Source organism: Myxine glutinosa, chromosome 5 (genome assembly GCF_964187855.1).
Source record: "Myxine glutinosa chromosome 5, kmMyxGlut1.1, whole genome shotgun sequence".
NCBI classification, from domain to species: domain Eukaryota; kingdom Metazoa; phylum Chordata; class Myxini; order Myxiniformes; family Myxinidae; genus Myxine; species Myxine glutinosa.
In genome coordinates, this window is record NC_136265.1 from 106,930,169 (window position 1) to 106,953,279 (window position 23,111).

At 45.1% G+C, this 23,111-nt stretch overlaps 1 protein-coding gene across 1 annotated transcript in view; it reads left to right on the plus strand.

The window, feature by feature from the left end:
• Positions 1-23,111, plus strand: part of LOC137427260 (autotaxin) — a 152,198-nt gene that overhangs the window by 115,640 nt on the left and 13,447 nt on the right. Inside the window, exons 19-24 of the mRNA XM_078777402.1 lie at positions 8,327-8,496; positions 8,903-9,058; positions 9,937-10,077; positions 11,021-11,156; positions 16,895-17,037; positions 20,454-20,589. Coding sequence (XP_078633528.1) covers positions 8,327-8,496; positions 8,903-9,058; positions 9,937-10,077; positions 11,021-11,156; positions 16,895-17,037; positions 20,454-20,589 — 882 coding nt within the window. The remainder of the gene's footprint in view (positions 1-8,326; positions 8,497-8,902; positions 9,059-9,936; positions 10,078-11,020; positions 11,157-16,894; positions 17,038-20,453; positions 20,590-23,111) is intronic.

Consider the following 23,111-nt stretch of genomic DNA (forward strand, 5'->3'; position numbering starts at 1 on the left):
ATATATATATATGTATGTATGTATGTATATATATATATATATATATATATATATATATGTATATATATATATATATTGTTATGGATTCGGCCCTAATTATTGTTGGTATTATTCTTATTGTTGGTTCTCAGTAAGGGTTATTGTGGTTAAAAGGTTTAAAAGCACTCCTGGTAAAATGTGGCCGGAAATCGGATGGTGACCGGAAGGCAAAAGGGAGCGAGGAAGAAGAGCGCGTAAGGCGGAGAAAAAAACGAGGCGTTTGGGAACAGCTCCGCACCCAGCTTGGTCGAGCATCCATGGAGAGGGAACTTTGAGTCCTGGAAAGGAATCTCATGTGATCGTTGATACCGCTGGTGTCGTGGAAAAGCCTGTGAAGCCAGGTACAGGTGGGAGATTCCGGAGAATCTTCGCCTAGCGGCTGCGACCCGAGGAAGAAGATACCGCTATTTCAGGGACCTCGCGCATCGTTCGCGGACCCTTGATTAGTCGCGTCCGCTGGTCCAGCCCTCCGGTGGTTTGCCGAGGATGTGCGTGCGTGACAGCGGCCTTTGAAGAATATGGTGCGGTTCGCGACTGCACGGTGTAGGGGCACGTTTGGATAGCGTCTTTGGGGATTCCTCTTTCCACCACCAATTGGGGTTGGCTGGGACCACGTGACGGTCCCCGCCTTACCTACATCTCTGTTCCCGCCTCATCGCCATCGCCTCTACGCCGGGAGCACCGTTGTGTGCTGGAGACATTGAGAAGGGCTCTGCTTCAGTCCCTGGGGGTGCCGTGAGTCTGAGCTGGGGTACCATCTTAAGATTGGATTGCAGGGGTGATTGCCTCCATTGTTGTAGGGTGCTTTTTGGTGTGCTTTTAATATAATATTTGTTCATAACCCTTGGTGTGGTTTCATTATTGATTTGATTGTTTCATTTGATGGTTTCATTGAGAGTTTCATTATTGATTAATTTCAACAAAGGATAACATATTTTTCTGCCGGGGACCCTCTCGGGGTTCGGAGGTTTACCGAGACCAGGGGATAGGGGAGGACCCCGTAACAGAAATTGGGGGCTCGTCCAATTGACTCGTGGGCTCGAAATTGGGTCTGCGTCTGGGATCTAAAATTTCCCAAATTTAGTCTGGGAAAGAATTCCCTAGCATTCCCAGAATTCCCAAATTTGGAACTTTTTCCAACATTCCCAAATTTTTCCAAAAACAAACAAACCAAAAAAAAATGTGTTTTTTAATTTCTTGTGTGAAGGTTAACAGGTGTTAACAGTAGTCACCATGGAGTTTGATGCAGAGAAGTTTACAGTGACCCCTACTGAAGCACAGTTCAGAGCATTAGTAAAATCGGACCTCTTGAAATTGGCGAAACATTTTAGCTTGGAGGTCCGAACTAATATGAAGAAGGCAGAGTTGCAGACAGTGGTGATACAATCTATGGTGGGATTAGAAACATGGGAAGAGGTAGCCTGGGATTGGTTACCAGAAGAGCAAGAAAATGTGGAGCTCCAGAAACTGGAGATGCAATTACAGAGCCAGGAAAGGGAAAAAGCAGAGGAAAGGAAAGCAGAAAAGGAAAGAGAACTCCAGGAAAGGTTAGAAGACAAAAAAAGCAGAGGAAAGGAGCGTGGAACGAGAACTCCAGGAAAGATTAAAAGCAGAGGAACGAGAACTCCAGGAAAGATTAAAAGCAGAGGAAAGGAAAGCAGAAGAGAGAAGAGAAGAGAAACAAGCAGAGGAAAGGAGAGTGGAACGAGAACTCCAGGAAAGGTTAGAAGAAAAGAAAGCAGAGGAAAGGAGAGTTGAAAGACAACTCCAGGAAAGGTTAGAGGAAAAAAAAACAGAGGAGAGAAAAGCCGAAAGGGAGTTAAGGGATCGTGAAATGGCCCTTCAGCAGGAAATTAAACTCAAGGAGCTGGATGTAATGAAAGAACGGGGAGAGATACCATCCATGCCGACTGGTTCGACACCTAGTCAGAACACCTGGGATGTTGGCAGACATGTGAGGCTCGTTCCACCCTTCAATGAAAAGGAGGTAGCCAAGTTTTTTCCACACTTTGAGAAAGTGGCTCGACTGTTAAACTGGCCTGAGGAGTACTGGTCCATACTAGTGCAAAGTGTTCTGGTGGGTAAAGCTCAAGAGATTTATTCGGCTTTACCGATGGACCAATGTGCAGATTACGAGGTATTGAAGAAACACATTCTCAAAGCCTATGAATTGGTCCCGGAAGCTTACCGGCAAAAATTCCGGAATGCCAGGAGGAGGGAGAGTGAGACACATGTGGAGCTTGCCAGATTGAAAGAAACCATGTTTGATAGGTGGTGTGATTCAAAAGGAGTGGGGAAAGACTTCGAACTATTGCGACAATTGATCCTGGTGGAGGAATTCCAACAGTGTGTCCACGAGGACATTAAAGTACATCTGGAGGAAAGGAAAGTACCAAAGTTGTATGAGGCAGCAACCATGGCAGATGACTATGCCTTAACACACAGGATGGGGTTCCACAAACCGAACTTCTCGCCCAGACCTAGCCAGGGGAGCTATGGTACATCAGGGGTGGAGAATGAAAATCCATGGGGGCGGCCTCGAGATGAAAATGAGGACCACTCTGACACCACGACTTCGAGAAATGAGAAGACTGCGGTTCCAAGACAGACCTATCGTCCGGGGGGCTCGAGGCAGACCGCCGCCCCCATGCCTTGGCAGACCACGAGGTTCTCCTCCGGGCCTACTTGCACTTTTTGCCATAAACCTGGACACTTGATGTCCAACTGTTATGCTCTGGGAAAGGAAAATCAGGAGTGGAGTTCGACTAGTACGACTCTAAATGCAATGGCCATTGTGAGAAATCGCCCTCAAAAGGGTTACCAACCATTTATTTCAGAGGGGTTTTTGTCACTGGATGGAGCCTCGACTAACCGGAGACCTGTTAGGATATTGAGGGACACAGGAGCACATCAATCTTTAATGCTTGAAGGCATCTTGCCATTGTCCGAGGAGACGGCAACTGGGGATAGTGTTCGTTTACAGGGGATTGGTGGCTGTGTTAGTGCTCCACTTCATGTCATCCATTTGGAGTCCGATTTGGTGTCAGGACCGGTCACCGTCGGTTTACAAGCCACTCTTCCTGTAGAAGGAGTATCTTTTGTTATCGGGAATGATTTGGCCGGTGGCCAAGTTTCTGGTAACCCGATGTTTGCTGAAAAGCCTAGTAGGAAGCGCCCTGAAGAGAAGAGGAAATACCCTGAGACTAAGTGTCGGCACATGCACGTCAGGGATGGAGGCAATATTGGCAAGCTCTTTGTAGGGGGACTGAACGTCAAAACAAAGGAAGAGGTTCTGGAGTCTGCCTTCAGCAAATATGGACCGCTTTTGGAAGTGCTGCTGATAAAAGACAGGGAAACACAAAAGTCAAGAGGGTTTGGCTTTGTCACGTTTGAAAACTCAAAGGACGCCAGAGTTGCAGAAAAGGATCTGAATAGCAAGGAGTTGGATGGTCGGACCATCACAGTAGGGAAGGCATTTCCTAGGGGTTGAGGGGGCTACAGAGGAGGACCACGGAGTAGTGGTGGTGGTGGCCGCAATCGATATTATTATGGAGGCTTCCAGAGTTATGGCAGCTCCCGAAGGAAGGATTATCAGAGCAGTGGCCAAGAAGGAGACCGCCATTCATGTGACTACAGTGACAAGTGGTCCAACCGTGATTGTTAGGAAAGTTAGAAAGAGTGGAAGCACTGAATGCTGCGGAGCAGCCGAGCCAAGATTCCAACACGGATTAACTGTGAATGCCACGTTCCTAAAGGCGTCCATGTAGTGAACTTTCCTACATGGACTAACCGTGAACTCCACATTCCTAAAGGCGTCCATGTAGTGAAAATGTCCAGGCCTCACCACCCAACCACCATGGAACCTGGCCCTCAGCTCGGCCTCCCAGAGAAAGTGCTATCGAGTTGCTTGACTTTGGATTTTTGATCAACCCCTTAACCTTCATTCAAAAGAAACTAAAAGTAAAAATCGGAGGTCGATTAGATGGAGTTTGGCTTTGCAGGGGTAACTTGGAAATTGAACATGTAAAGGGCAGGGACAATGTCATTGCTGATGCTTTGGCCAGAGTGAATTAACTTTGGAAATCTCTGTAAGTTGTTCGAAGTTGTTGCTTTATTTTTGGGGAAACATTGATTGCTTGTGTTGGTTTCAAGAATTTGCCTACAAAGAAAGTTTTCGCTGTGTTCAAACTTTCTTTCTTGAGGGGGGGAAGTGTTATGGATTCGGCCCTAATTATTGTTGGTATTATTCTTATTGTTGGTTCTCAGTAAGGGTTATTGTGGTTAAAAGGTTTAAAAGCGCCCCCGGTAAAATGTGGCCGGAAATCGGATGGTGACCCGTAAGGCAAAAGGGAGCGAGGAAGAAGAGCGCGTAAGGCGGAGAAAAACGAGGCGTTTGGGAACAGCTCCGCACCCAGCTTGGTCGAGCGTCCATGGAGAGGGAACTTTGAGTCTTGGAAAGGAATCTCGTGCGATCGTTGATACCGCTGGTGTCGTGGAAAAGCCTGTGAAGCCAGGTACAGGTGGGAGATTCCGGAGAATATTCGCCTAGCGGCTGCGACCCGAGGAAGAAGATACCGCCATTTCGGGGACCTCGCGCGTCGTTCGCGGACCCTTGATTAGTTGCGTCCGCTGGTCCAACCCTCCGATGGTTTGCCGAAGATGTGGGTGCGCGACAGCGGCCTTTGAAGAATACTTCAAAGTTGAAGTTGGTGAATTCTTCCAAAGTAAATTGCTCTCTCTCATGCACAGATTTATCCCATCTCGTCTTCAGTTGTCATACCCTTCCTCCCGTCCATGGTACACGGAATCTTGTGGTGAGGCTGTCGCCCAGAAACAACTTGCCTTCGTCTCCTGGAAAGCAAATCCAATGGAAGGAAATCTCATTTCCTTTCACAAAGCCCGAAACAAGTGTGTGTCCACCCTCAGGAGAGCCAGGAAACAATATCTCTCCGTTCTCAAGACCGAACTCTCTTATCTGTCTCCCTCTTTCAAATCCTGGTGGCGTCTGGTCAAATCTGTTTCTGGTGTTTGTTCCCCCTCCATCCCCTCCCTTACCTCAAACGGCTACACAGCTGACTCCGCACATGAAAAAGCTGAATGCTTCAACTCTGTGTTTGCCTCTAAATATTGTGTCCCAAACCCATCCCTCTCTGTACCCACCATACCCAGTCGTACCCAGCTGCTCCTGGACTCTGTGTCCTTTCCTCCTGACAAGGTGGAAAAGTTTCTGTCAACCCTCGACTCTGATTCTGCAACTGGACCTGACGGCATCAGCCCACGGGTCGTAAAATCCTGTTCTTCCGCTCTTTCACTCCCTTTCTCTGTTCTCTTCACCCTCTCTTTTGCTCAAGGTCAACTGCCATCTGCTTGGAAATCAGCCAACATCACCGCTTTGCACAAAAAGGTGCAAAAACAGATTTTAGCAACTACAGACCAATCAGCCTTCTCCCAATTATCAGCAAAGTCATGGAATCCATCATTGCTTCGGATATGAAATCTTTCCTCTTCTCCAATGGCTTGATCTCTGACCATCAATTTGGTTTCAGACCAGGTCACTCTACTCTGGACATGCTGCTTCTGCTGTCTCAACAATGGATGGAGGTCCTCAATGCCAAACAGGAAATTAGAGCTGTCTCCCTCGACATATCACGTGCCTTCGATACGGTCTGGCACCCCGCTCTGCTCACCAAACTCTCCTCCTTTGGTATCCATGGAAATCTCCACACATGGCTGGCGGACTTCCTCTCTCGTCGTAGTCAACGTGTGGCCCTGAATGGGTTTCTCTCATCTCCTCTTCCTGTTCAGGCTGGAGTTCCCCAAGGCAGTGTTCTGGGCCCTGTGCTTTTTCTGGTCTTCATCAATGATCTCTCTGACTCTCTTGAAAATCCTCTCTATCTCTTTGCTGATGACTCCACTCTCTGCCCCTCCATTCCTCATCCCTCAGATCGACAGTCTGCAGCCTCCTCACTCTCTGCCGACCTGGACAAAATCACAGACTGGGCAAACAAGTGGAACATGTCTTTCAATGCTGACAAATCTCACTCTTACGATGTCTCTCCGAAAAGACCGACTGGACAACCCTCCCATCTACTTTCTGAATAATCCTCTCCAAGAAGTTCTGTCACTCAAGCTTTTGGGTCTCACTATCTGCCATGATCTTTCCTGGGAAAACCACATTTCCAAGCTGGCCTCCAAAGCCAATCGCCGACTGGGCATCCTCCGTCGTGCGAAGTCCTTCCTTGGCACACCTGAGCTCCTCACCACATACAAGGCTTTCATCCGCAGCTCAATGGAATACTGCTCTCCCCTCTGGGCTGGTGCTCCTGCCTCACACCTAGCTCGTCTTCACGTTGTTGAAACCAAAGCGTTCAGAATCATTGGAATCTCCCGCGATGACGCTATCTCCGAGGGCCTTTCACTTACTCACCGCAGGCAGGTTGGTGGTCTTTCCGTCTTCTACCGACTCCTCTCCGGCCTTGCTCCCCCAGCTCTCTCTGGGCTCTGTCCCCCAGCTCTCTCTGGGCTCTGTCCCCCAAATATTCCTGCAGGTCGCACAAGATCTGCCTGCAACCCTCTTATGGTTAAACTGCCAAAATCAAGACTCTCTGCTCACCTTCACTCCTTCATTCCTCTTTTCTCCCGCCTCTGGAACAAACTCCCCCTCTCTCTTCAATCCCACTCCTCCCTCTAGGTCTTTAAAACGGCTGTTCACCACCATCTCTTATCTTCCCCAATCCAAAACCTTGATCTTTTCTACCCCCGCTAGTTTCACCCCAAATCACTTTTTTGAGGTGACTTTTGTCTTCTTTCCTGGAAGTCCTTGGTGTCCTTGCGTTTTATACCTATCCTGCCTCCCTCCAGGCCCTCTCCCTCCCACACATCTCCCGATGTCCCTGCTCTCAAATGTTGTGCTTGTGTGCTTCCTCCCCTTCTCTCCCCATCTTGTCGACTGCTCCCCTTTTTATATACTTTGTTTGCTTGTTTGTTTGATTTGTTTGTTTGATAAATGTTAGCTCTTTCACGAGCCTCGACTCTGTATACAAAAAAAAAAAAAAAAAAAAAATACGGTGCGGTTCGCGACTGCACGGTGTAGGTGCACGATTGGATAGCGTCTTTGGGGTTTCCTCTTTCCACCGCCAATTGGGGTTGGCTGGGACCACGTGACGGTCCCCGGCTTAACGACATCTCCGTTCCCGCCTCATCACCATCGCCTCTACGACGGGAGCACCGTTGTGTGCTTGAGACATTGAGAAGGGCTCTGCTTCAGTCCCTGGGGGTGCCGTGAGTCTGAGCTGGGGTACCATCTTAAGATTGGATTGCAGGGGTGATTTGCCCCCATTGTTTTAGGGTGCTTTTTGGTGTGCTTTTGATATAATATTTGTTCATAACCCTTGGTGTGGTTTCATTATTGATTTGATTGTTTCATTTGATGGTTTCATTGAGAGTTTCATGATTGATTAATTTCAACAAAGGATAACATATTTTTCTGCCGGGGACCCTCTCGGGGTTCGGAGGTTTACCGAGACCAGGGGATAGGGGAGGACCCCGTAACAATATATATATATATATATATATATATATATATATATATATATATATATATATATATATATATACATATGGAATGCTGTCATACTCCATATGGAAAACATGGGTGGCATGGAAACACAATTGCCACCCCATCAGATATGTACAAAATTATACACTGAAAAGCTGCTGTAGAATGAAGTCATAGGCCATTCCTTTTATTCTCGAGCATTTACATAACTACAAAGACTGATAAATATGCCAGAATACATCGCTAAAGTACCAAATCGGGAGATCGCTAAACCACCAAATTGTACTACTTTTCTTCTCTCGTCAGCCGGGCTACATCAATCATGGCAGAAGCGATAACAATAGATCCAACACAAGGAAGCAACATAGTCTCTGGGGTATTGCACTAATACCACAGCAATCAATAAAAATTTTAAAATGTTAATGAAACAAAAAACAGCAACCACAATATGACACCGCAACTGTTGTACGCCATTTTGTATGCCATACACAGACTGAGAACCTTTGTCGTAATAAAGTCTGTTGTGGATTGCAAGGTATGTTGTTTTCATTTTTCTAAATGTTCCCTTCTAATATACATGTGTGTATATATATATGTATATATATACACAATATTTAATGACACAAAAGCGCATAATTACTTCGGAGTACTGCGGAATGTATGAAACGTCCAGATGCCAAATTGACAAGTGTGCAATTTCTTTGTCTATTTTCTAATACTTCATCACAGACTTATTGAATGTCACCCCAATGCCAAATAACGGCACCCACGGAAGTCTCAACAGCGTGCTCCGCCGGCCGACGTTCCATCCAGCCGTCCCTTGGGAGATCTCTGCTCCTTCGGCCTGCCGTGCACCACCTGCGCCTCTCCCCTGGTCTACCTGTGACTGTCCCACCACGGTGAGGCACGGGAACTTAAATTGAAGGCACCGTACCACATTCGGACAACAGAACATTGGCAAAGGCTCCGCACAGCACTGTTGAGCAACAGGAGAGGCGAGTATTAATCATAGTTTTTTTTTACTCCACACCATCCATTGTTCTTAGGATGTAGCACGCACGCTCGGTTTGAAGGAACCGAGTCGACACAGACCAATAATCCCAGGTGGTTTAATTTCTTCTTTGGTCACCGAGTCGGTATCTAAGGATGCCATGGTACTATGTGAACGTAAACTTGTAGCGAATCCCCTGCCAAGAATCTTATCACTGTGGAAAATTTCACAATCAAAACATGACCCGTTTACTCGAGCCTTGCAGTACCGTCCTGCTCCCCTTTCCCCTTTTCCACCCATTTTGAGACTTTCAGATGGTCAGGGCTCGGGCATTGCGTCTGCTGTGGGTCGCTCAGCGGCGCGCCGTGCGGCACAGGCTCGTAGCATCACGCCGCTCCCTCGTGTTTGCGTCCATCGCAGTTGTCTGCGTCGGCTCGCCATCAAATTCGAACATCTCGCGCCTCGCGCCGGTACGTGCGGCTGACCTTCGACATCACGTCCCGCTCGGCCTCGAGACTATTGGCCTTCGGAGCAGCGACTCTGCTCGTCGCTGGCTCTCCGTCTCCTCAGCGCCATCTTATTGATGGCCGCTGTTGCTGTGGCTGATATGGCTGTTTCTCCGCTTCTTCAGGCTCTTCCATCTCATCCCCGACTCACTTTTGCAACCTTGGCAGGTGCCACTGCCAAGGTTTTCTCTCATTGCCAACTACTAAGTGCTGCTTTTGCTAATCATTTCCTTTGCATTACCTAGCATTAATCTTTTCAACTGTTATTACTGAAGTTTTCCATTTAGTCTCCACATTTTTATTCCTCACTTCATCATCACACTTGATTCATGGCTACGTTATGAGTACAAGCAAATTCATATTCATAGAATACACCTGCATCAATGAATGTATATTTTGAGGGGAGGGGTAGTGTGTTGTAGTCAGATGTGGTTTTATTTTTGGAATTCTGGGTACATGTATAACACTTCTTGGGGATACCGAAGACATTTATTGGATCATTTTGAAAATAGTAATGAATTTGATATGCTCTCACCAGACTCACCTCCATGCTGCTTTTCAATGCTTCAGTAATTGTGGGAATTAACAGTTAAATGCTACAAAGTTGCATCGCCATCGCCATCTTTTGCTCTGCATTAGTTTGCAAGTACAAGGAAAATGACAAATCCTTTGCTTCTATGCAACTGCTAACACTCAAGGCTGCACACAGCTCTTGTTTGACCTTTGGGGGTTGTTGTTAACACTGAGATTTGGCTTTGAACTGGTTGTCAGGGTTTTGTGTCCGATAAATGCATTTTGGTGAATTCTACTAGACCAGTGCGAGTGTGATTTCTGTCTTTCAGATTGAGCTGCTGTCACGGCGGCTGGTCAATTCTGTACCTCAAGGTATTTATGCACAGAGTGCAGAAATGTTATCAGGTGTATCTCAAGGTATTTATGCACAGAGTGCAGACATATTGTCAGGTTTAGCTCAAGGTATTTATGTACAGAGTACACACATCCACTACCGGTCAAAAGTTTTAGAACACCTCAATTTTTCCAGTTTTTGTTGAAATTTAAGCAATTCAAGTCCAGTGAATAACGTGAAATGGTACAAAGGTAAGCAGTAAACTGCTCGAGGTAAAAAAAAAAAAAGTTTAGGTTAGCAAAAAACGGGAAAATAATGTAAATTGCACAGTTATATTGCAAAAAAAAAAGGCCTTCTTCAGGGAACAAGTAATGGGTTAACAACTTACAGCTGTTCTGCAGCAATCTATCTATAATTCCAGTAATCTCTGTGTGTCTGTGTGTGTGTCTGTGTGTTTGTCTGTGACCGCTGTTTCTCGACAACCACGGGTCCGATATACTTGAAACTTGCCAGGTATATTGCTGGGGACCTGAGGATGTGCCTTTTCAAGGTTTCATATTAATCGGACAAGTAGTTACCGAGCTATGGCGATTTCTTTACCAAACTCCGCAAGCCGTTCGCTTTGGACCAAACCATTGCATGTAAATAGAGGGGGGGGATTGTCACCGTACTCGCAAGCCGTTCGCTTTGGACCAAACCATTTCATGTAAATAGAGGGGGGGGATTGTCACCGTACTCGCAAGCCGTTCGCTTTGGACCAAACCATTTCATGTAAATAGAGGGGGGGGGATTGTCACCGTACTCGCAGGCCGTTCGCTTTGGACCAAACCATTTCATGTAAATAGAGGGGGGGGATATAATTTTAGATATATATATAGTACGGGCATGCCCTAGTATAAGTAAATTAAGCCTTGAAAGTTGATGCAAACAATTCCTACAGGTGTCCCAACCTCTGCTGATTACTTGATTACAAACCCCCTGTCTGTATAAAAGCAGTATTGGAACAGACTGTCATTGCACACTCTGAAGCATTATTTGGACAATATTGCACTGCAGGAAGTAGTATATTGGAAACTGGAGGAAACTCTGACAGGAAGAGGTCTGGCAGACCCAAAGCCACAACAGAATCAGAAGACAAGTTTCTGAGAGTCAACAGCTTGCGTGATAGGCGGCTCACAGGACAACAGCTTCAGGCACAGCTTAACACTGGTCGAAGTAATCAATCTTATTTTCTTGTAATGTGCATATATATATATATATACAGACTTGGCATTTAATATGGAATATTTTTTTTGTGGGGGTGAACTTACTTTTCAAGATGACTTAGAACCAAAAGTTCATTGCAATTATGTTGAAATTATTCTAGATTTTGTTAATGTGACCTTTAAAAGAAACAAAAACCACATTTGACATTTCGAAGCAAATAAATTGATCCTTGAAAGTGATGTAAACTGATATCGAACTCGATTCACGGACAGTACTGTGTTAAACTTCTGTGCGTTTTCCAGAAGTATCTCTTTATTTTGCACATTAGCCAAAAAAAAATTCAACAAAAACAAAAGCTAAATTATGACTGGGATTACGGACAGTAAAATTACAGTTCAGTACTTCGTGTAACCCCCACGAGCATTCAGGAGAGCACGTACACGTCGAGGCATGCTGTTCACGAGATTTGCCAAGGTTTGGACAGGAATCGCTTGCCATGCAGTGACAATAGCCTGCTGCAATTCATGCACAGAGGTAGGCTGCTGGTCCAAGTTGTCGATTTGACGCGTTAATTCTGCCCACAAGTTCTCTATCGGATTCATATCCGGGGACATGGCAGGCCACTCCATATGCTCTACACCACGGTCAGCAAGAAAGTGTTGGATCATGCGAGCACGATGAGGCCGTTCATTGTCATCTTGGAAGACAAAGTTTCCTCGAAAGGCTGCACGAGCAAATGGAAGCAATGTTTCTTCCAGAATGGCCCTGTACTTGAACTGGTTCAGGTTTCCATTCAGAACAACCAGGTCAGTTTTGCACCCTGCATGAAAAGCAGCCCAAACGGTCACCCCACCACCCCCATCTTGGACTCTTGGCACTATACAATCTTTATTGTAGGCTTCATGCACTTGTCTGCGCACTCGGACGCGGCCATCTTGACGATAGACCAGAAATCTAGACTCGTCACTGAAGATCACGTGATTCCAGTGCCCTGGCTGCCATTGACGGTGCTCTCTGGCCCACTGCAATCGGCGCTGGCGGTGTTGTCTGGTCAGGCGTGGCTTTCTCAGGGGACGCCTGGCACGATAGCCTGGTTGAACCAGTCGTTAGTTGACTAGCCTTCTGGATACAGGCACATTTGTCAGTTGCTGCTACTCAGCCCGAAGCCGATTAGCTGACTTGGTAGGGCCATTGCGGACTAACCGGTGCAGCTGACGATCATCCCTCCTTGTGGTTCTGCGGGGACGTCCTGGCCTCGGTATTGGAGTAGGGACACCCCTCTGAGCATTTCGTTTCAGGATCTTTGACACCTGACCTTGAGTGATGCCATACTGCCGAGCAATAGCACGCTGTTTCATGCCGTAATTTCGTAAAGCCACCACTCCATGACAAACAGCATTGTCGAATTGACCGACCATCTCCAGAGGAAGCGGCAATAACTTTTGGAGATGTGCAGCAGTTGTTTTCCACGAATACAGAACGCAACAACCCTTGTATACCCGACTGTGAAGCCAATCATCAAATGCACCTGTCTGTACATTTTGCCATGTCACCTGTGATATAATCCTGTCGTTGACTTCTTGCTGCGACAGACAATCAGTGACATGGTTGTCTACCGCCTTGTCTACCGTTGCTGTTGTCTACCGCCCTCCCAAACCACACCCATCATTCCTGTCTGACTTCTCCTACTTTCTGACCCAGCTATGTTCCCTCTCCCCCTCAATCCTCCTCCTTGGTGATTTCAATATCCACATGGACTCCATTGACTCCACGCTAACCACTGACTTCACTGATTTACTCACCTGCTTTAACCTCACTCAACATGTCAACTTTCCTACCCATAACCGTGGTCACATTTTGGACCTTGTCTGCTCTACTGGACTAATTTTGCACCATCTCTCTGGCTCCGACCTCACTCTCTCTGACCACCTCGCCATCACTCTGACCATCAACATCCCCACCCCAGCACTAAGGCATTATCGCACTATCAACTTCCGTAAGCTAAACGCTCTTTCACCTACCTCATTCTCATCGACCCTCTCTGAAAAAATGTCCACTTCTCCCTTCGTTGACCTCCACACCCCTTCTGACCTCACTGACTACTACAACCACACTCTCTCCTCGTGCCTTGACCAACTTGCACCTATAAAAACCAAAACAGTTTCTTTCACCCATTCTGCTCCCTGGTTTGCCCCTGAACTCCGCCTGATGAAAACTCGTGCTCGCCAACTTGAAAGACTCCGCAATAAAACAGGTCTCACAGTTCACTCCCAGGCCTACAAGGACCACATACAACACTATAAAGATGCCCTCTCCCGCGCCCGCTCCGCCTACTACTCTCAAATTATCCAATCTGGCTCCGGAAACCCAAAAGCACTCTTCTCTACAATAAACAAACTCCTCAGCCCCCTGAACACCACCACCCAGTCATTCACAATAGACAACTGCATCTCCTTCCTTTCATTCTTCCAACGCAAAATTGAAAACATCTACAACAGCTTGACCACCGCCGCACCCGCTCCCCCTCAAACCACCTGCCCCCCCTTATCCTGCCATCCCCTGTCTCAATTCTCCCCAGTCTCCCCTACTGACCTCTCTGAACTCCTCATCGGAATGAAAACTGCCACCTGCACTCTTGACCCCATCCCCTCCAGCTTTGTCAAGGCCTCCCTTCCTGCTCTCTCTCCACTTATCATTGCAACAATAAACTCCTCCCTGTCTACAGGCATCGTCCCACCATCCCTCAAAATTGCTGCTGTTACCCCCATTCTGAAAAAACCTGGACTAAACCCTGACACCCTAAATAACTTCAGACCCATCTCCAACCTACCCTTTCTGTCAAAGGTTTTGGAACGCGCTGTAGCCACTCAACTCAAACATCACCTCTCTGCCAATAACCTGTATGAAACATTCCAATCCGGATTCCGCTCCAACCACAGTACTGAAACTGCTCTCCTCAAAATCACCAACGACCTTCTCCTCTCCTCGGACGCTGGCAACCTCAACATTCTCATCCTCCTCGACCTCAGCGCCGCCTTTGACACCATCGATCACACCATCCTCCTCACCCGACTTGAAACCACCTTTATCATTACCGGCACTGCCCTCTCTTTGATTAAATCATACCTCTCTGACAGACGTCAGTTCATCTCCATCAATAACTGCAAATCCCCCACTGCTCCCCTCCCCCAAGGTGTCCCCCAAGGTTCAGTTCTTGGCCCCCTCCTCTTCATCCTTTACCTGTCCCCCCTCGGTCACTTAATCCGCCGTCATGGTCTCCAATTCCACTGCTTCGCCGATGACATCCAGCTTTTCATCTCCACCAAGTCCATCTCCACCGCCACCCACTCTATCCTGACAAACTGCATCACTGAAATAAAATCCTAGCTTCAAATCAACTTCCTCAAACTTAACTGTGATAAATCTGAAATAATCATCATTGGCCCAAAAACGCTCACCAAGTCCACCCATACCTTTGCCCTCAACATCGACGGTTTCCCAGTATCCACCTCCCCTCACATCCGGAATCTTGGCATCATCTTTGACCAAACCCTCTCCTTCGACAAATACACTAAACAGATCACAAAGACAGCCTGCTTTCACCTGAAAAACATCGCCCGTCTCCGTCCATCCCTCTCCTCCGTGGCTGCAGAAACCCTCATCCACGCCTTCATCACTTCCCGTCTGGACTACTGCAATAGCCTCCTTTATGGTTCACCCTCAACAATCACCAATAAACTCCAATACACTCAGAACTCCGCTGCCCGTCTACTCACCCATTCCCGGACCCGTGACCACATCACCCCCGTCCTTTACAAGCTTCACTGGCTCCCCATCTCCCAGAGAATCCCGTACAAAATCCTCCTCTTGACCTACAAAGCCCTCCATAACCTGGCCCCATCCTACCTGGCTGACCTCCTCTCCAGACACACTCCCACCCACAACCTCCGCTCTGCTGGTACCAACCTCCTGACCCCCCCCCCCATCCGGACCAAATTTAGATCCTGGGGGGACAGGGCCTTCTCCATCGCTGCTCCCACCCTCTGGAACTCGCTACCTCACACCATCAGAGACTCCTCCTCACTCACCACATTCAAAACATCACTCAAGACCCACCTGTTCAACACTGCATTCAACATTTAACCCACAGCATCTAACCCCTGACTATCTCCTCTCCTTCTCCCTCCTTTGTGCTTTGAATATTTCCCTATTGATTCTTCTTTTTTTGCAATTGTTTTTATGTTTTGCTATGCATTATGTTTTGCACTCTGTCAAAGCGTCTTTGGGCTTCCTGAAAAGCGCTATATAAAATAAATGCATTATTATATTATTATTATTATCGTTCTTTTAACAAATAAGTCACCAAAGTGTAAAAGAAACTCACCAGATTGATATACTGAGTTAAGAAAGTAAACCCAAGTCAAGGAAAAAAAAAATTCCATATTAAATGCCAAGTCTGGCATATTTATATATATAATATTATATATTATATAATATTATATATACTAGGGCATGCCCGTACGTGGGTGCCCGTTCCTTGCCAAAAAAAAAAAAAAACGCTACCCGTACGCTCTACCCCGCCCGTACGCCCGTAAACAAAAAAAACAACGCTCTTCGCTTCCGCCCTTTGCTCTGACTGAATTGGGAGAAATAATGCGCATAAGAAATCGAGAAATTATTATTTTCTCCGGAAGAAATCGAATTACGAACCGTAATGGCGCACGCGCTCGGCTCGGCTCGCTCTCACAACCGCAACAACGCGTTCTGTGATTGCCTGCCGGAAGTGCAGTCTTCACTGTCCGGAAGGTCGCAAATCGCAGTTACGATGAATCGCAAATTAGTTTTAATTAGTTTTAAAACATAGTTTAACGGCAACATAGTTTTCCAACGTGAAATAAATGAATACGCTCTCAAATGTGCCGTTCGAGGCAGAGTCTGTTCGCCACGTTCGGCACACGTGATAGCTCGCTGCTCTCTGATTGGTTGAATCGTTTTTTGGACATAGCTCGGTAACTACTTCTCCGATTAATATGAAACCTTGAAAAGGCACATCCTCGGGTCCCCAGCAATATACCTGGCAAGTTTCAAGTATATCGGACCGGTAGTTGTCGAGAAACAGCGGTCACAGACAAACATACATACATACATACATACATACATACATACATACAAACATACAAACATACAAACATACAAACATACACACAGAGATTACTGGAATTATAGATAGATATTATGGCTTTATATATATATTATATAAAGTGATGTAAACTGTATATTATACATATATATGTATATATATATATATATATATATATATATATATATATATATATATATATATATATATATATATATATATATATACAGTATATATATATATACAGTATATATATATATATATATATATATATATATATATATATATATATATATATATATATATATATATATATATATATATATGTATATATATATATATATAAATATATATATATATATATATATATATAATTATATATATATATATATATGTATGTATATATATATATATATATATGTATATATATATATATATGTATATATATATATATATATACATATATATATGTATATATACAAACACACGTATATACAGTATATGCATTGGTAGTTCTTCAGCTTTATCAAATTGTGAACAGAGCAACATCCATCTAACTGACCTATTGTGTTACCCCCAAACCCACACCGGTTGATTTTGGGCTCAGCAGACACTGCGCATCTGCCTTATGGCCGCCCACTGGCTCTACTGCCAGCAAACTACTGCTTGCTGCATCAGTCTGCATTTGAGAGTGCCTACAGCCAGGACTACAGGATGCCACTGTGGACGGCATACACTCTGCCAAGAGACGTGGGTCTCACCACAATCTTTATCTGGCTTCAGTTCCCTGTGTTTTCTCTCCTTCCTCTTCAACACCTTCTCTATTCCCACACTCCCTCATCCCCTTTCCCACTACATTTCTTTACCTCACTACATTTCTTTACCTCACAATTAATATTTTTTGCAAAGCTATTTCCCAGATTTTATTTTTCTTTCCTTCAACACTTTAATACATATCCACAACCCTTGAATACACACATAAATTTGTTTATGCTGTTGTCCCAGGAAATAGTATTACAACTAAGAAAATCTTATCGTATATTATATTCAAGTTCATTTATGGGTTGAAGACAACTGAACTTTAATAACATTGTAATAAAGTGAAGTCGAATGTTGCAGACTTCCTCCTTGTCATACATTTTACATTGTGGGAGCAAAGTATTGTGACGGACGTCACCTATGGATAACTCCAAGAGGACGGCGTGTCTTCGACCACGGACGCCGCCTACAACACACACCTCTGGTCGGATCTTTGCACCCGGTGTCAGTTCACCGTACCGGCAAAATGAACAAAGCAGATAGGGAACTGTGCCAGCGACTACGCGGCGGCTAATTAATTGGCTAAGTGAACCAACGCTGCATGTTGCATTACGTGGACTCCCATTTGTACAATTTTGAACGCAGACCAATCGCCCCAGGAGCACTACCCCAGATCAAATGCGAGCAGGATAAGTCAGGACACAAATCAACAGCTTCATGTATTTATTTGCACAGCAAAGAAGTGAAAGAGTGGGAAATTATTGGAGGAATGGTGAGGCGAATTTCAGGAGAGAAAATGGTGGGAGAATTCAAATCCAAATAAATGCTTCGATAAATCGTTAATCAGAAAACGGCGGGAAAAATCAGACACAGCATTGCAGGCAATTCAAACACATATGAAACACATATACATTCGCCCTTACCCTAAAGCGATCTTTCTGCCCTGGGAAACGTACAACAATCACTTGACACCAATACGTTAATGGATCCATTATACCCGAAGAGAGGCACAGAGAGTTTATATCCCTAGAATCTTTAGACCATTACACCCCTTATGTCCCTTTAGACCCAATAGACCTTAATATCATTGAGACCCATTACACACATTGCACATTAGACAGATTAAACAACTTGGATTCTTGGCCATTTAGAGCTTTCGACCACTTGGACCTTTTCAAACCCTTTTTACATGCTTGAGAGTTAGATCCTTTCGATACCTTAGACATAATAACTACTATTGGAACGTGACCTTTAGACCATCTGGAACCTTTTAGGTGCACACCAAGCAAACATCTGAAGTCTTCTTGCAAAACACAGATTATACTTTTTTTCAGCAAGTGAGGTGCAAACTTGGCCCACCCATGGGGTGGGCACTCTGCTAGTGATGGCATAAAAACAAGAGATTAATGAAAATATGATGGATTCCCAAATACCAGAATCTCCATTTAATTCAAGTGAATGAACTTCTTTGAAAGGCTGATCACAGAATCAGATAGGTTGATTTGCCTGACGGCCCGTGCAGAGGGAATCTTTGAGGATATGCGACTTACTTGGACTACAAGTCATGTTCCAGGTAGTGGACCGTTTTTTTTATTGGTTTTTTAAAAGATCTGTATTGATGGATGAAACTGAAGGATTGTATAAATGGGATTGAAAATTGTTTGACAGGTCATTTGCATTATGGTAAAAATGCACGAAAATAATATCAAAAGTGCCGGAGGAGTGAAGAAATATGCATGTATTTCATATCCATTTATAATAAGGCGTTGGTTACCTTTAGCAGCGAGCTTGACCTTTAGCAGTTTTTATCCAAAGGCAGTACGTATGATGAATGGAAATTAATGAATGAATTACTTGTACTTGCAATTTAATTTTTGTTGTTCGGAGTTATCAATGTTCTGAACCTGTTTTTGTTTGTTTCTTTTTTCTGGTGCCAAGAATAAATCAAATTTCATTGTATATTCTATACATACTGTATGACAATAAACTTGATTTGAATGATTGATTTGACAAAGACAAGACATATATGTACTTCAACACGAATTATGACAGCAGACAATGGACAAATATATATCGTATATGGATGATGATGATGATGATGTTGAGTCTCCTCAGGCCATGCTGGCGTGTTTGCCATCATATTGCCTTTCTATGGTTGGTACACACGGGTAAGTGTGTGGTATAGAAGGGGGTCGCCACTCCTCTCCGTCCCTCTGCTGGTCGTTGGGGAATTCACCCTCTTTCGCCCGTGCTGTTGGAGTCGACTGGAGTTTCATCCACCAGATGTGCAGAGCCATCGTATATGGAATTTGAACCCGAGTTCCGGGTATCATTATCCATTACAAAAATATTCACAGGAAATTCTTCAGATGGGAACGTTCGAACAGACCAACCCCAATTTACAGAAAATTGTCACAAATAAGGTCCTTCAAAGTTAATTTCAAAAAACCTCCGTTCAATTTTTTTGTGGCATAAGCTAGGATATTGTGGTGAACAATCCGTGTGCTTACGACATACAACTTTTTCTTTTTTTTGTATACTGAATCGAGGCTCGTGAAAGAGCTAACATTTATTTCACAAACAAATCAACCAGACAAACAAAATATACAAAAAGAGGGAGCGGAAGACAAGATGGGGTGAGAAGGGGAAGCACACAACCACAACATTTGAGAGCAGGGAGAAGTGTGGGAGGGAGAGGGCTTGGGGGCAGGAGGCATGGGAAGGGGAGGGGGGGGGGGGGGTGAGAGGTATAAAACACAGGGGACCGAAAATTAGCGGGGGTAGAAAAGATCAAGGTTTTGGATGGGGGAGGATACTGGCAAGTATCCCCGATGATCTTGAGAAAAATTATTAATTATTACTGTTGTGTGCACCAGGGCTGGTAGGATGGCTGAGGAGGTACGCACACTCACCTCTAAGCTGTCTATCCTGGGTTAGAATCCCGACCCAGGTATATACTGTCATCCGGGTGTTTCGCAGGAAGCAGGTGGTTCATCAATGCGTGTGCCATCCCTTGGATGGACGTTAAACTGGCGTCCCATCTGCCGAAATTACTTGGTGGTTTTTAAAGATCCCATTGATCATGCGAAGAGTTTTTGCAAAGAGGATATGTCAACCGGTTTGTGAAAGACTTGGGCCTAAAACTTCCCTTGGCTAATCATATAAGAACGCAGGAATAATTGGGGTTGTTAAAGAAGAAGAAGAAGAAGATTGTTGTGCACTCCACAATTCTGCAACGAACGGTTATAATTCTGCAAAACACTTCATTCAGTAGTATTCTAACTTGTGTAATTCAAATTTGAAGATGGCTGTGAATGCCCTGCTTTTCATGCCAGAGGCATTTTACCTCCACCTTACTATACCTGCTGTAGCTCTTTTCGCTTCTTCCCCTTTCATCTTCTTTTCAGGTGGTTGTGAAGCCATTGGACCTCCACTTGTCTCGGTGCCTCCACAAGGACCTGAAGGCAGCCGGAAGTTCCAAATGGCCTTGCAAGGTGTTCCACAATGGAGGCCAACTCACATACAGCCACCTGCACCCCCAAGGTAAAGGGCAAAAGTTTTAATTAACTTCAGTTTTGCATTTGGATCTGCTCAGCTGTAAAACATTCAAACTCAATTGTATGGTGGGACGGTTTCGTCCATATCTAAAGACAGTGATGATACAGAGTGTCAAGATGTGTCAATCATCCACCATGGCATTACCATACCAGACAGTGATAGAGAGAGAGTCAAGATGTGTCAATCATCCACCATGGCATTACCATACCAGACAGTGATAGAGAGAGTCAATATGTGTCAATCATCCACCACGGCATTACCATACCAGACAGTGATAGAGAGAGAGTCAAGATGTGTCAATCATCCACCACGGCATTACCATACCAGACAGTGATAGAGAGAGAGTCAAGATGTGTCAATCATCCACCACGGCATTACCATACCAGACAGTGATAGAGAGAGAGTCAAGATGTGTCAATCATCCACCACGGCATTACCATACCAGACAGTGATAGAGAGAGAGTCAAGATGTGTCAATCATCCACCACGGCATTACCATACCAGACAGTGATAGAGAGAGAGTCAAGATGTGTCAATCATCCACCACGGCATTACCATACCAGACAGTGATAGAGAGAGAGTCAAGATGTGTCAATCGTCCACCACGGCATTACCATACCAGACAGTGATAGAGAGAGTCAAGATGTGTCAATCGTCCACCACGGCATTACCATACCAGACAGTGATAGAGAGAGAGTCAAGATGTGTCAATCATCCACCACGGCATTACCATACCAGACAGTGATAGAGAGAGAGTCAAGATGTGTCAATCGTCCACCACGGCATTACCATACCAGACAGTGATAGAGAGAGTCGAGATGTGTCAATCGTCCACCACGGCATTACCATACCAGACAGTGATAGAGAGAGAGTCAAGATGTGTCAATCATCCACCACGGCATTACCATACCAGACTGTGATAGAGAGAGTCAATATGTGTCAATCATCCACCAGGCATTACCATACCAGACAGTGATAGAGAGAGAGTCAAGATGTGTCAATCATCCACCACGGCATTACCATACCAGACAGTGATAGAGAGGGTCAAGATGTGTCAATCATCCACCACGGCATTACCATACCAGACAGTGATAGTCAAGATGTGTCAATCATCCACCATGGCATTACTATACCAGACAGTGATAGAGAGAGTCGAGATGTGTCAGTCATCCACCATGGCATTACCATACCAGACATTGATAGAGAGAGAGTCAAGATGTGTCAATCATCCACCACGGCATTACCATACCAAACAGTGATAGAGAGAGAGTCAAGATGTGTCAATCATCCACCATGGCATTACCATACCAAACAGTGATAGAGAGAGAGTCGAGATCTGTCAATCATCCACCATGGCATTACCATACCAGACAGTGATAGAGAGAGTCAGGATGTGTCAATAATCCACCATGGCATTACCATACCAGACAGTGATAGAGAGAGTCAAGATGTGTCAATCGTCCACTGTGGCATTACCATACCAGACAGTGATAGAGAGAGTCAAGATGTGTCAATCGTCCACCACGGCATTACCATACCAGACAGTGATAGAGAGAGTCAAGATTTGTCAACCATCCACCACGGAATTACCATTCCAGACAGTAATAGAGCCAAGACGTGTCAATCGGCCACCACAGCATTACCATACCAGACAGTGATAGAGTCAGGACGTGTCAATCGTCCACCACGGCATTACCATACCAGACAGTGATAGAGAGAGTCGAGATGTGTCAATCGTCCACCACAGCATTACCATACCAGACAGTGATAGAGAGAGTCAAGATGTGTCAATCATCCACCACGGCATTACCATACCAGACAGTGATAGAGAGAGTCAAGATGTGTGAATCATCCACCACGGCATTACCATACCAGACAGTGATAGAGAGAGTCAAGATTTGTCAATCATCCACCACGGCATTACCATTCCAGACAGTAATAGAGTCAAGACGTGTCAATCGTCCACCACAGCATTACCATACCAGACAGTGATAGAGAGAGTCAAGATGTGTCAATCGTCCACCACGGCATTACCATACCAGACAGTGATAGAGAGAGTCAAGATGTGTCAATCATCCACCACGGCATTACCATTCCAGACAGTAATAGAGTCAAGACGTGTCAATCGTCCACCACAGCATTACCATACCAGACAGTGATAGAGAGAGTCAAGATGTGTCAATCGTCCACCACGGCATTACCATACCAGACAGTGATAGAGAGAGTCAAGATGTGTCATTCATCCACCACTGCATTACCATACCAGACAGTGATGATAGAGAGTGTCAAGACGTGTCAATCGTCCACCACGGCATTACCATACCAGACAGTGATAGAGAGAATCAAGATGTGTCAATCATCCACCATGGCATTACCATACCAGACAGTGATAGAGAGAGTCAAGATTTGTCAATCATCCACCATAGCATTACCATACCAGACAGTGATGGAGAGTGTCAAGACGTGTCAATCGTCCACCACGGCATTACCATACCAGACAGTGATAG